This window comes from Salmo salar, chromosome 01, assembly GCF_965601325.2.
Source record: "Salmo salar chromosome 01, fSalSal1, whole genome shotgun sequence".
In the NCBI taxonomy this organism is placed as follows: Eukaryota; Metazoa; Chordata; class Actinopteri; order Salmoniformes; family Salmonidae; genus Salmo; species Salmo salar.
The window spans coordinates 75,533,922-75,548,167 of NC_138291.1; the positions used below are offsets into that span (position 1 = coordinate 75,533,922).

Here is a 14,246-nt window from a genome sequence, read left to right on the forward strand (position 1 = left end):
AAGTGGTTGTTCCACTGGATATTATAGGTGAATGCACCAATTTGTAAGTCGCTCTGGATAAGAGCGTCTGCTAAATGACTAAAATGTAAAAAATGTAAAAATGTTCTTAACCTCATTGAGCATTCTGCTCTGTACTCTTGCAGTCTTCTTTGAAGGACAGCCACTCCTAGGGAGAGTAGCAACAGTGCTGAACTTTCTCCATTTATAGACAATTTGTCTTATCGTGGACTGATGAACATCAAGGCTTTTAGAGATACTTTCGTAATCCTTTCCAGCTTTATGCAAGTCAACAATTCTTAATCTTAGGTCCTCTGAGATCTCTTTTGTTTGAGGCATGGTTCACATCAGGCAATGCTTCTCATGAATAGCAAACTCAAATTTTGTGAGTGTTTTTTATAGGGCAACGCAGCTCTAATCAACACCTCCAATCTCATCTCATTGATTGGACTCCAAGTCATTAGCCTACGGGTTCACATACTTTTCACAGCCTACACTGTGAATGTTTAAATTATGTATTCAATATAGACAACAAAATAACAATAATTGGTGTTTTATTAGTTTAAGCATATTTGTCTAATGTTGTGACTTAGATGAAGATCAGATCAAATTTGATGACCAATTTATGTAGAAATCCAGGTAATTCCAAAGGGTTCACATACTTTTTCTTGCCACTGTATGTCAAGGCTATAGCCTCCAAATCAAATACATTGTGACGCATTTGCGAGTGCGACACACTAAGCTGGCAGGGACATCAAGCGCTCAGCAGTTAAACAACATTTCGTTGAATTAAATAATTAGTCAAAAAATTGCACATAGGCTGTGACTTACTAAGAATTCATTACAAATTTAAAAAAAAACCGCCTTATTACGCTCCATCTACATTTTTTGAAACACGAGTTTGGCCAGAGTCTATGGCTGGAGAGCAGGCCAGCTGCGGAGAATACCCTCTCAGAGCTTGCAGAGGCACTGGGGATGCTAAACACCCTTCGGGCTGGGCAAGGATGCGTAGTTGTTTTTTATTTTCTGTCGGAAGGCCTAAAGGATTTTGGGTAAAATAACCTAATCAAAACGGAAAGCTCCTTGAAAGAGGTTATATGCCAGGCCTATCGGGCCAAAATCAATGATAGTATGATATCGTATAGATGAACAAAACTTTTAAGATATCTGATTTTTAGTTTATAAATACTTTGCTACAATGACAGACTTAGCTAGCTACCCACCTTGTTTGTTTCTTTTAGCATGTGGACATACTAAGTAACGTTACACCATCATGCTTTCGGGATACCTGTCTTTTCAGATTCCACAATGATTCTTTAGTTGTGGACACGACATCTTGCTCTTGGTCCTACTCATCTTTGTAAGTCACCTTGATTTTTCACCTGTGTTTTATCAGTTTCTGTATGAAAATATTTAGGGAACTTCATGACAGTAGCTAAAGCAAGTGGCTATAGCAGCACACAAGTAGACTACAAATGCATGCTGGGTCGGGCATGCCCTGAGCTCGTGAAGTGAGCGCTACTGGAATGCTAAAATTGGAGCGGGTGAGAAGGCCAAAGCTCCAGCCTTTGGGAAACTCACTCAAGTCAAATTGGGCACGCTCCACTCCTTGCTTCGCTCCAGCTCTGCTCACATACTCTGCCGGGTAATAAAATCTAAAAAAGTTATTTGCGGTTATTGGGCAGGAAAAAAATAAACACAAAAACATGTGGTTGTTTCGTGGTTCCTAATGATGGACTAGATTTAGGGCCACATATCTGGACATCTAATTTCAAATAGTACAGTACATTGAAATCTGCCATTTCAATGTAAATGCAACATCCACACAAGGGACAACGCCAACATACAATCTACACTCATCAGCCAAACAGTAAGAACATCTTGTGCATAACGAGATCAGGGATGCAGAGACAATTACACTATGATGAATGTGTTTCATAAAAACAATGCCCTACCTCTTTGCCTGCAGAGAGACACCCACTATAATGAATGCTAAACCTCTAAATTGGGAAGGAGGGATTTGTCAGATGTTCTACGGCTATACACAGTCTCTGGGGTACGACGATGGGTAACCGACTGGTTGTGTAAGTATGACGAGTGGTAACACAGAGCAGAGATTCTTGTTCTCCCACACAAATTCCTCTGTTTTTCTACGTATGTATTTCATTGCCAGTCTGAACCGGACTAGCGGAGCTTGACATGCAGCATGGTTCTATTTCTTCTTTGTAGAAACAGTACTAGGTAGCCTTCATGAAAAAGTAATTATTGGAAATTCAAGGCCACACAACAGAGACAGGATAACAAGATTCGCAGGTGTTTGAATCAAACAATAGAACAGGCGGGTGCCTGGATTGGCAAAAATGTAACAGCATTTTCTTTGTATGTGTTTGTTTTGCAATCTTGCTGATGCAGACCTAACCATAGGGTGAGGGATGCAGACCTAACCATAGGGTGAGGGATGCAGACCTAACCATAGGGTGAGGGATGCAGACCTAACCATAGGGTGAGGGATGCAGACCTAACCATAGGGTGAGGGAAACAGACGTAAAGCTACCGAGAGCCTCTTAAAGAAAGAAAGAAAAATAGGGAAAGAGAGCGAAAGAGGTTGAGAAAACGGTTTGAGATTAGAATAGCATAACAAAATCTAGCCTATAAGCATAGAAACATATCACCAACGCAGACTAGCGAGTGTGCTTTTCTTTTCTCAAGCATGTGTGGGGGTGGATTTGTCATCTCTGTGTCCCTTAAACAATTAAAATGACTGTGTTTGGGAGGCTGCCTGTTGTCATCCGCTCTGCTCCTGCGGCGTCTCACTAATCCCTAAGGGAGACAGCGGTCGACCAGGCACCAAATCTTACAACACGCCATCCTATCGTGAACACAGATTATACCATAGCTTTCACACATACACTCAATGTAACACAGCAACACCTGAAGGCACCCAATCTGCCAACCCAGCCCTAAGAAAGATTAGACCTCCCACTTTCAGACAGACACTCACTGTATTGTTAGATCTATACTCTCTGTCATAATCATCCTGTTTGTTCATTGTGCCCCAGACACATTGTTTGCTATTGTTGCTATGCATATTGTTATGGAATAGTTTGGTAGTTGAGTTCTTAAGAGCACAATTAGACACTACACTATCACTTCCAAAACTCCAGCCCCAGGTGGCAGCAGCAACCGGATCAGGTGCTGTGCTCTGCCAGGAAGTCTTGTTAAGTGTTGATTGTGCACAGTGGTGGGCAATTAGAGTAACAGCAGGTGATGGCAGCATGAGAACTTCTAGGCCAGACAGGCCTGCCCACGTTTCTTGGATTATGTGTGTTTGGGATGCAAGCCCTTTTTGTACATGTTATTATTCTTGGTCACCATCAGCTTGAACAACAGTAATTCGCTTGTGCTCGTCAACCAATGGGGTCAAGACAGAGCTAGTTCTGGACCCAAAGTGTATTGTTGCGTACATAGTTTAGCAGATGTTATAGAGGGTGCAGCGAAATGCTTGCTACTAGCTCCAAACAACGCAGTAAAATGTCAAACCTATAGACAAATAACCAAAAATGAACACATTATTTTAAAAACCCAAATAATCTAATTAACAACCCAAATAGCACTGTAACAGTAATCCAAATACAATCTATATGCATCTATACCAGATAAACTTAGACAAGGAATACTAAGAATGATATGTACAGCAGTAGATGCACTACATGACCAAAAGTATGTGGACACTTGCTCATCGAACAGCTCATTCCAAAATCATGGGCATTAATATGGAGTTGGTCCCCTCTTTGCTGTTATAACAGCCTCCACTCTTCTGGGAAGGCTTTCCACTAGATGTTGTAACATTGCTGCAGAGACTTACTTCCATTCAGCAACAAGAGCATTAGTGAAGTCAGGCACTGATGTTGGGCGATTAGGCCTGGCTCGCAGTCGGTGTTCCAATTCATCCCAAAGGTGTTCAATGGAGTTGAGATAAGGGCTCTATGCAGGCCAGTCAAGTTCTTCCACACAGATCGACAAATAATTTGTGTATGGACCTCCCTTTGTGCATGGGGTATTGTCATGCTGAAAAAGGAAAGGGCCTTTCCCAAACTATTGCCACAAAGTTTGAAGCACAGAATCGTCTAGAATGTCATTGTATGCTGTAGCATTAAGATTTCCCTTCACTGGAACTAAGGGGCCTAGACCGAACATTCAGTCAGGTAGCGTTCTCCTGGCATCTGCCAAAATCAGATTTGTCTGTCGGACTGCCAGATGGTGAAGCGTGATTCATCACTCCACAAAACGTGTTTCCAATCCCCCAAAGTCCAATGGCGGCGAGCTTTACACCACTCCAGCCGACGCTTGGCATTGTTCATGGTGAGCTTAGGCTTGTGTGCGGCTGCTCGGCCATGGAAACCCATTTCATAAATCCCGATGAACAGTTATTGTGCTGATGTTGCGTCCAGAGGCAGTTTGGAACCGAGAACAGACAATTTTTACGCGCTTCAGTACTTGGCGGTCCCATTCTGTGAGCTTAATTGTCCTATCAGCAGTTGTCACTCCTACACATTTCCACAATAACAGCACTTACAGTTGACCAGGGAAGGTTTAGCAGGGCAAGGTGGCATCCTATGGAAAGGTGGCATCCTATGACGGTGCCACGTTGAAAGTCACTGAGCTCTTCAGTAAGGCCATTCTACTGCCAATGTTTTCTATGGAGATTGCATGGCTGTGTGCTCAATTGTATACACCTGTCAGCAACTGGTGTGGCTGAAATAGCCGAATCCACAAATTTGAAGGGCTATCCACATACTTTTTTTATATATAGTGTATACATTGCATTCAGAAAGTATTCCGCCCCCTTGACTTAATTTAATTGACTTAAAACAATTTTAGGATAAGGCTGTAACATAACAAAATGTATAAAAAGTTAAGGGAGCTGAATACTTCCTAAGTGCACTGTATACACTATATATACAAAAGTATGTGGACAGCCCTGCTAAATACACAAAAGCAGTAATAAACAGATAGGGGGAAAAACGCTGAATGTAGTAACCCCTTCAGTAACGTATTGCCCCTTCATCTTAACGTTAAACGTAAATTGAAATGTCACATCTCTAGACACATCCCTGGTTAAGGAGACTGGTTCCTACAAGGTCCTATGGGCCCTGGTCAAGAGTAGTGCACTAAATAGGGAATAGGATGCCATTTGGTACGCAACCAGTGTGAATAATGACCACTATTTCAGATGGGGAGAGATTTGTCCTGTTATTATTACTAGAGCTCTGTATGGTCTGTGTATGTGTCCCCTGGGGCCCTCGCTAGTATCTCCCCGTGCTGCTGCTTAGACCTGGGTTAAAATAAACAATTTCAAATGCTTTTGCTGAGCTTGACTAAGCTTATCCGTTGCAATGGAATCAACAGCAAAGTCTCAAGTGGAAAGCCTTGCCTGTCTGGCACTCCAGGCAATCTAGGTCATTTTGAAATGATTTCAAATAGTATTTGAACTCAGGTCCGCTACTATCTCACTGTGCTGCTATATCAGAAAGTTAGCTAGCATCCTGCAGCTTAACTGACAGCCTGCTGGGGTGTGTGTGTGTGTGTGTGTGTGTGTGTGTGTGTGTGTGTGTGTGTGTGTGTGTGTGTGTGTGTGTGTGTGTGTGTGTGTGTGTGTGTGTGCGCGCTGGAGAGCTGCAGTGGAAACATCTGCATCTGAATGATGAGCCTGCATTTTGGGAGCCTTCCTTCAATACAAACGGCAGCGTTTTCCTTTGAAATGCACCGCAAAAAATACATCACAAAAAGAGAGTACATTTACCTGACTAGCTTTGTCACCAAGGTTAACATGTTCCCGAAATGTGTAATAAAACTTAATCAATCACCTTTAATAGAGCAATGAGATCTATAAAGGGTACTGTCCCTTCCTTTTATTTAGTCTTGTTTAACAGCTGTGCACTGGTTTAAACACCCCATCACTTGTTCTAAGCTTTTACATGCTTTCCAAGATCCCTCAGGTGGGCTGAGGCTATTTGCATGGCGACAACGTTAAAAGCTACCGTCTGTGATTGGTACATACAATTTTGGTCTTTAAAATGTATGATATCCAGTATACCCACTGATAATCGAATCCCAGATTGTAGCATTAAGAGAGCTGATGAAGCCTTATAGTGGTGTATGAGTGGAGACGATGGCGACAATGCAACAGGCAGCCTACGTGGGAGAGAAGACAGCCATTTGAATGCCTTAAGAGAGCTGAGGAACAGGACCTTTAACACATGCAGGGATGCTACAGACAATTAAAGCGGATTTAAAACTGCATTAGAACTACTTCAGCACCACTTTGGCGAGCTGGGGACGTGGGCATTGTGCATATAATTTGGTGTTGACAACGGTGAGCCGAGCATCACAATCAGAAAACATTTCATCAGAAGAAACCTTTAAGAGTGCTTTAAAAAAGGTGGGGAATATAAAGGAAGAGGGAAACCGCTACAGATGGACATTGTATCAGTGTTCAGAGCTGGAGGGTACCTAACTTCCATTCTAAAATGGATATGGATAATAATGATGGTCATGGATAACTTTTATATAGTGTTATTACAAGTGTTCAAAGCATTTTACCTATACAGTTTAAGTCGGAAGTTTACATACACTTAGGTTGGAGTCATTAAAACTAGTTTTTCAACCACTCCACAAATTTCTTGTTAACAAACTATAGTTTTGGCAAGTCGGTTAGGACATCTTCTTTGTGCGTCACACAAGTACTTTTTCCAACAATTGTTTACAGACAAATTATTTAATTTAAAATTAATTGTATCACAATTCTAGTGGGTCAGAAGTTTACATACACGAAGTTGACTGTGCCTTTAAACAGCTTGTAAAATTCCAGAAAATGATGCCATGGCTCAAGGAAGAAGCCACTGCTCCAAAACCGCCATAAAAAAGCCAGACTATGGTTTGTAACTGCACATGGGGACAAAGATCGTACTTTTTGGAGAAATGTCCTCTGGTCTGATGAAACAAAAACCGTTTGGCCATAATGACCATCGTTATGTTTGGAGGAAAAAGGGGGAGGGTTGCAAGCTGAAGAACACCATCACCAACCGTGAAGCACGGGGGTGGAAGCATCATGCTGTGGGGGTGCTTCGCTGCAGGAGGGACTGGTGCACTTCACAAAATAGATGGCATCGTGAGGGAGGACTATTGTGTGGATATATTGAAGCAACATCTCAAGACATCAGTCAGGAAGTTAAAGCTTGGTCGCAAATGGGTCTTCCAAATGGACAATGACCCCAAGCATACTTCCAAAGTTGTGGCAAAATGGCTTAAGGACATCAAAGTCAAGGTATTGGAGTGGCCATCACAAAGCCCTGACCTCAATCCTATAGAACATTTGTAGGCAGAACTGAAAAAGCATGTGCGAGGAAGCAGGCCTACAAACATGACTCAGTTACACCAGCTCTGTCAGGAGGAATGGGCCAAAATTCACCCAACTTATTGTGGGAAGCTTGTGGAAGGCTACCCGAAACGTTTGACCCAAGTTAAGCAATTTAAAGGCAATGCTACCAATTACTAATTGAGTGTATGTAAACTTCTGACCCACTGGGAATGTGATGAAAGAAATAAAAGCTGAAATAAATCTCTACTATTATTCTGACATTTCACATTCTTAAAATAAAGTGGTGATCCTAACTGACCTAAAATAGGGACTTTTTACTAGGATTAAATGTCAGGAATTGTGAAAAACGGAGTGTATGTAAGGTGTATGTAAACTTCCAACTTTAGGAATTATACGTTGAACAAAAATATAAACATGAAACAATTTCAAAAATGTTACAAGTTCATATAAGGAAATCAGTCAATTGAAATAAATTCATTAGGCCCTAATCTAGGGATTTTACATGACTGGGAATAGAGATATGCATCTGTTCGTCACAGATTTAAAAAAACAATTAGGGGCGTAGATCAGAAAACCAGTCAGTATCTGGTGTGACCACCATTTGTCTCATGCAGCACGACACATCTCCTTCGCATAGAGTTGATCAGGCTGTTGATTGTGGCCTGTGGAATGTTGTTCTACTCTTCAATGGTTGTGCGTAGTTTCTGGATATTGGCGAGAACTGGAACACGCTGCTGTACATGTCAATCCAGAGAATTCCAAAAATGAGTTTGCAGGCCGTGGAAAAACTGGTACATTTTCAGCTTCCAGGAATTATGTACAGATCCTTGCGACATGGTGCTGTGCATTATCATACTGAAACATGATGTATTGCATGACAATGGGCCTCAGGATCTCATCACGGTATCTCTGTGCATTCAAATTGAAATAGATAAAATGCAATTGTTTGTTGTCCGTAGTTTATGCTTGCCCATACGATAACCCCACCACCACCACGGGGCACTCTGTTTACAACGTTGACATCAGCAAACCGCTCGTCCACACAACACCATGCCATACACGCTTTCTGCCATCTGCCCGGTTGAGTTGAAACCGGGATACATCCGTTAAGATCACACTTCTCCAGCGTGTCGGTTACAACGCCGAACTGCAGTCAGGTCAAGACCCAGGTGAGGAAGACGAGCACGCAGATGAGCTTGCCTTAGACGGTTTCTGACAATTTGTGCAGAAATTCTTTGGTTGGTAAACCCAGTTTCATCAGCTGTCCAGGTGGCTGGTCTCAGACAATCCCGCAGGTGAATAAGCCCGATGTGGAGGTCCAAGGCTGGCATGGTAAGACGTCGTCTGCGGTTGTGAGGCCAGTTGGACATACTGCCAAATTCTCTAAAACGACGTTTGAGGCGGCTTATGGTAGAGAAATTAACATTCAATTCTCTGTCAACAGCTCTAGTGGACATTCCTGCAGTCAGCATGCCAATTGCACGCTCCCTCAAAACTTGAGACATATGTGGCATTGTGTTTTAGAGTGGCCTTTTATTGTCCCCAGCACAAGGTGCACCTGCGTAATGATCATGCTGTTTAATCAGCTTCTTGATATACCACACCTGTCAGGATGGATGGATTATCTTGGTAAAGGAGAAACGATCACTAACAGGGATGTAAACAAATTTGTGCACAAAATCAGAGAAATAAGCTTTTTCTGTGAATTAAACATTTCTGGGATCATTTATTTCAGCTCATGAAACATTGGACCAACACTTTACATGTTGCATTTATATTTTTGTTCAGTATATAATTCAAAGCATTGTATGTAATGGCAGAGACCATGACTGCATTCTTAGAGCACAATAATGCTTTATCTCTAGTCACTGGTTTTGATTGAATTGGGCAGGAAAACACAGAACAGGTCTATTCCTGCAGAAAAAAATAAATTTTCAATCGAGACCTCCGATTGAAAATATATAGGTTAGTCCAGGACTAGCCTTCATCTTGGTCCAGGAACCTGGCCCTTCAAGTTCAGGTTGATGGATCTCTTCACTGGGGACATTATGGCAGGTGACGGACCTGATAATGATGGTGTGGTAACCCAAGGTGAAGAACCTTTTTCCAAATGCAATCACCAAATCCGAGCATGGAGCCCAAACTAACACATTCAGAGCTTATTGTCCATCATTAAAAACACAGAAAAACTAAAAGTAGAAATTAACACAGATTCATTATGCATGTGTTTTATATGCGCATATTCAAAGAGATGAGCATTTTTCGAACAAAGCAAAAAATACAAAAAAATATGCCACACAAGTGGTTCACCTGTGATGGCAATACACAGCGTAATAATGAATACATGCAAATACAGCAGTGGATCAAACATCTTTTGTTTGCTGGAGATCCACATTGGCACAAGCCTATGTAGGTAGTAATGACGTGTGTTTTTGTACAGGGAATTTTACTGAGCTCTTGAATATTCAACAATGAATGTGCTCACAGGAGTACAAACAGCGCTTCCCAGATGTACACGGACACATATTTAATAGAGGAACTCAAAGACCATATTTCTATGATGCTTTCGTTGTGTGTGGGGGGGGGGGGGGGGGGGGAATCTTCCTACTGATTCAGCACAATGATTGTGAAAATGAATCTCATGTAAGTAAGGTATGTGTTTGAATCTTTTCGAACCAAGCTGAGCACCCACAAACTGCAGTTTAAAGTAACAAAATAAAAGAATTGTACAGTATCTGAGGTAGTTAATTAAAAATATATATATGCCTCCAAGGTACACTTTGTTAACTTCACTTGGTTATGTACCGCTTCCTCTCTGAACATTAGGGACAAGTAGGAAAGGACAATCCACAAAGACAAAAACCGCCAACATTGTTTTTGAACAGAGATACTAATTGAACACAGGTTGGTTATTATTGTTTTACAGGTTCTACCCTGAGCCCCGCAGTCGCTGTTCACACATACAATGCAAACACAATATTTTACAATACTTTGTTTTGCCCAACAGCGCCACCATGCGGCCAAACTGAACCATACTCTACAGGTTAGCTACACTCATCCCGAGCAAGTGTGACAACCATAATCACTCAGTCAAACAGATCAAAAGATAGTAGGATCATGTGCCCGGTATAGCGCCACCACATGGTTGATCAGAATGTGCTTGCATATGTTGTCTTGACAACGTTTGGAACATGTGTATTACGTTTTGTTACAATACAAATATCTGTGTGTGATTTATGTGTGTTTATGTGCCAGACCACGCCCAAGTGAATGTTTATTGGTTAGTAGCAGCCATGTTATTTGAGATGCTAGCCTAGAAAATATTGTGTTGAGAGACCTTGATCTATAGATGCTATCTATATACACTGCTCAAAAAAATAAAGGGAACACTTAAACAACACAATGTAACGCCAAGTCAATCACACTTCTGTGAAATCAAACTGTCCACTTAGGAAGCAACACTGATTGACAATAAATTTCACATGCTGTTGTGCAAATGGAATAGACAACAGGTGGAAATTATAGGCAATTAGCAAGACACCCCCAATAAAGGAGTGGTTCTGCAGGTGGGGACCACAGACCACTTCTCAGTTCCTATGCTTCCTGGCTGATGTTTTGGTCACTTTTGAATGCTGGCGGTGCTTTCACTCTAGTGGAAGCATGAGACGGAGTCTACAACCCACACAAGTGGCTCAGGTAGTGCAGCTCATCCAGGATGGCACATCAATGCGAGCTGTGGCAAGAAGGTTTGCTGTGCCTGTCAGCGTAGTGTCCAGAGCATGGAGGCGCTACCAGGAGACAGGCCAGTACATCAGGAGACGTGGAGGAGGCCATAGGAGGGCAACAACCCAGCAGCAGGACCGCTACCTCCGCCTTTGTGCAAGGAGGAGCAGGAGGAGCACTGCCAGAGCCCTGCAAAATGACCTCCAGCAGGCCACAAATGGGCATGTGTCTGCTCAAACGGTCAGAAACAGACTCCATGAGGGTGGTATGAGGGCCCGACGTCCACAGGTGGGGGTTGTGCTTACAGCCCAACACCGTGCAGGACGTTTGGCATTTGCCAGAGAACACCAAGATTGGCAAATTCGCCACTGGCGCCCTGTGCCCTTCACAGATGAAAGCAGGTTCACACTGAGCACATGTGACAGACGTGACAGAGTCTGGAGACGCCGTGGAGAACGTTCTGCTGCCTGCAACATCCTCCAGCATGACCGGTTTGGCGGTGGGTCAGTCATGGTATGGGGTGGCATTTCTTTGGGGGGCCGCACAGCCCTCCATGTGCTCGCCAGAGGTAGCCTGACTGCCATTAGGTACCGAGATGAGATCCTCAGACCCCTTGTGAGACCATATGCTGGTGTGGTTGGCCCTGGGTTCCTCATAATGCAAGACAATGCTAGACCTCATGTGGCTGGAGTGTGTCAGCAGTTCCTGCAAGAGGAAGGCATTGATGCTATGGACTGGCCCGCCCGTTCCCCAGACCTGAAGCCAATTGAGCACATCTGGGACATCATGTCTCGCTCCATCCACCAACGCCACGTTGCACCACAGACTGTCCAGGAGTTGGCAGATGCTTTAGTCCAGGTCTGGGAGGAGATCCCTCAGGAGACCATCCGCCACCTCATCAGGAGCATGCCCGGGCGTTGTAGGGAGGTCATACAGGCACGTGGAGGCCACACACACTACTGAGCCTCATTTTGACTTGTTTTAAGGACATTACATCAAAGTTGGATCAGCCTGTAGTGTGGTTTTCCACTTTAATTTTGAGTGTGACTCCAAATCTAGACTGCCATGGGTTGATAAAATGGATTTCCATTGATTATTTTTGTGTGATTTTGTTGTCAGCACATTCAATTATGTAAAGAAAAAAGTATTTAATAAGATTATTTCATTCATTCAGATCTAGGATGTGTTATTTTAGTGTTATTTTAGGGCCTATGTATCGAATTCCATGACGGTCAAACAGGGTGAACGGTGTGACCTTTCAAAGACTGCACTTTCAATTGCTTGTTATAGTGCTACCATCTGGCCAATTAGCATGGCATTGCATGAGAGGGTGTAGCCCATGGGCCTTTACCATCATGCCAAGTTGCACCCTCCTAGGCCTTATGGGAATTTTCATTTTTCACCACATCCACGGAGAACCGAAATAATTAAGGCCAACAAATACAATAGGGTTTCACCCAGTTTCGCTGCTTGAACCCCTAATAAATTTAAAAGGCTTGAAGGAAATACACTTTCATTTCATACCACAGTTTTTCAAATTCACTTTCCCACCTATGTTAATTTGAAACATACTGATGTTGCAGGAAGGCATCAAAACCATATATTCCAATTGTGTTGCATTTTTCCAATCCTGTGGTAACAAATTTCTACACATACAGTTGAAGTCGGAAGTTTACATACACCTTAGCCAAATACATTTAAACTCCGTTTTTCACAATTCCTGACATTTAATCCTAGTAAAAATTTCCTGGCTCAGGTCAGTTAGGATCACCACTTTATTTTAAGAATGTGAAATGTCCGAATATTGGTTGAGAGAATGATTCATTTCAGCTTTTATTTATTTCATCACATTCCCAGTGAGTCAGAAGTTTACATACACTCAATTAGTATTTGGTAGCATTGCCTTTAAATTGCTTAACTTGGGTCAAACGTTTCGGGTAGCCTTCCACAATAAGTTGGGTGAATTTTGGCCCATTCCTCCTGACAGAGCTTGTGTAACTGAGTCAGGTTTGTACGCACACACTTTTTCAGTTCTGCCCACACATTTTGCCACAACTTTGGAAGTATGCTTGGGATCATTGTCCATTTGGAAGACCCATTTGCGACCAAGCTTTAACTTCCTGACTGATGTCTTGAGATGTTGCTTCAATATATCAACAAAATTGTCCTTCCTCATGATGCCATCTATTTTGTGAAGTGCACCAGTCCCTCCTGCAGTAAAGCACCCCCACAACATGATGCTGCCACCTCCGTGCTTCACGGTTGGGATGGTGTTCTTCGGCTTGCAAGCGTCCCCCTTTTTCCACAACACATAAACATAGCAAACATAACGATGGTCATTATGGCTAAACAGTTCTATTTTTGTTCCACCAGAGGACATTTCTCCAAAAAGTATGATCTTTGTCCCCATGTGCAGTTGCAAACCGTAGTCTGGCGTTTCTATGGCGGTTTTGGAGCAGTGGCTTCTTCCATGCTGAGCGGCCTTTCAGGTTATGTCGATATAGGACTCATTTACTGTGGATATAGATACTTTTGTACCTGCTTCCTCCAGCATCTTCACAAGGTCCTTTGCTGTTGTTCTGGGATTGACTTGCACTTTTCACACCAAAGTACAAAGAATGCGTCTGTTTCTTAGTGAGTTATAAGTGAAATAATCTGTTTGTAAACAATTGTTGGAAAAATTACTTGTGTCATGAACAAAGTAGATGTCCTAACCGACTTGCCAAAACTATAGTTTGTTAACAAGAAATTTGTGGAGCGGTTGAAAAACGTCTACGCAATTGTCAATCCTTTGGTATAGCATTTCTAACACAATTGCTCTTAATTTGTCTATATAGGTTTTTCCTATTTAAAATTATCATACACATTTTTAGGAAATGTTGAAAATGAGTCTCACCTGATTAGCCAGTGATACAGCCCGACGTCAAAGTGTCTGGAAAACAAGATATATTCACATTAAGGAGGGTGGTGAATTCTTTGATATACACATTTTACCAATTTGGTTACCATGTCTGTCAGTTTATTGAAATGAAAGTACACAACTACCAATGAAATAAAACATCTGTTTTATTATTACTTTTAACTGTTTCTCGTGATCTGTCATCCCGTCTCCACAGTCCTACATGTTTCTGTTTCAACAGGTGCA

The 14,246-nt window shown here is 42.3% G+C and overlaps 1 protein-coding gene across 1 annotated transcript in view; it reads right to left on the bottom strand.

Moving 5' to 3' along the window:
* The window catches only part of hhat (hedgehog acyltransferase), a 114,416-nt gene that overhangs the window by 39,594 nt on the left and 60,576 nt on the right, over window positions 1-14,246 (bottom strand). Inside the window, exon 9 of the mRNA XM_045722118.2 lies at window positions 13,998-14,033. Within this exon, the coding sequence (XP_045578074.1) occupies window positions 13,998-14,033 (36 nt within the window). The remainder of the gene's footprint in view (window positions 1-13,997; window positions 14,034-14,246) is intronic.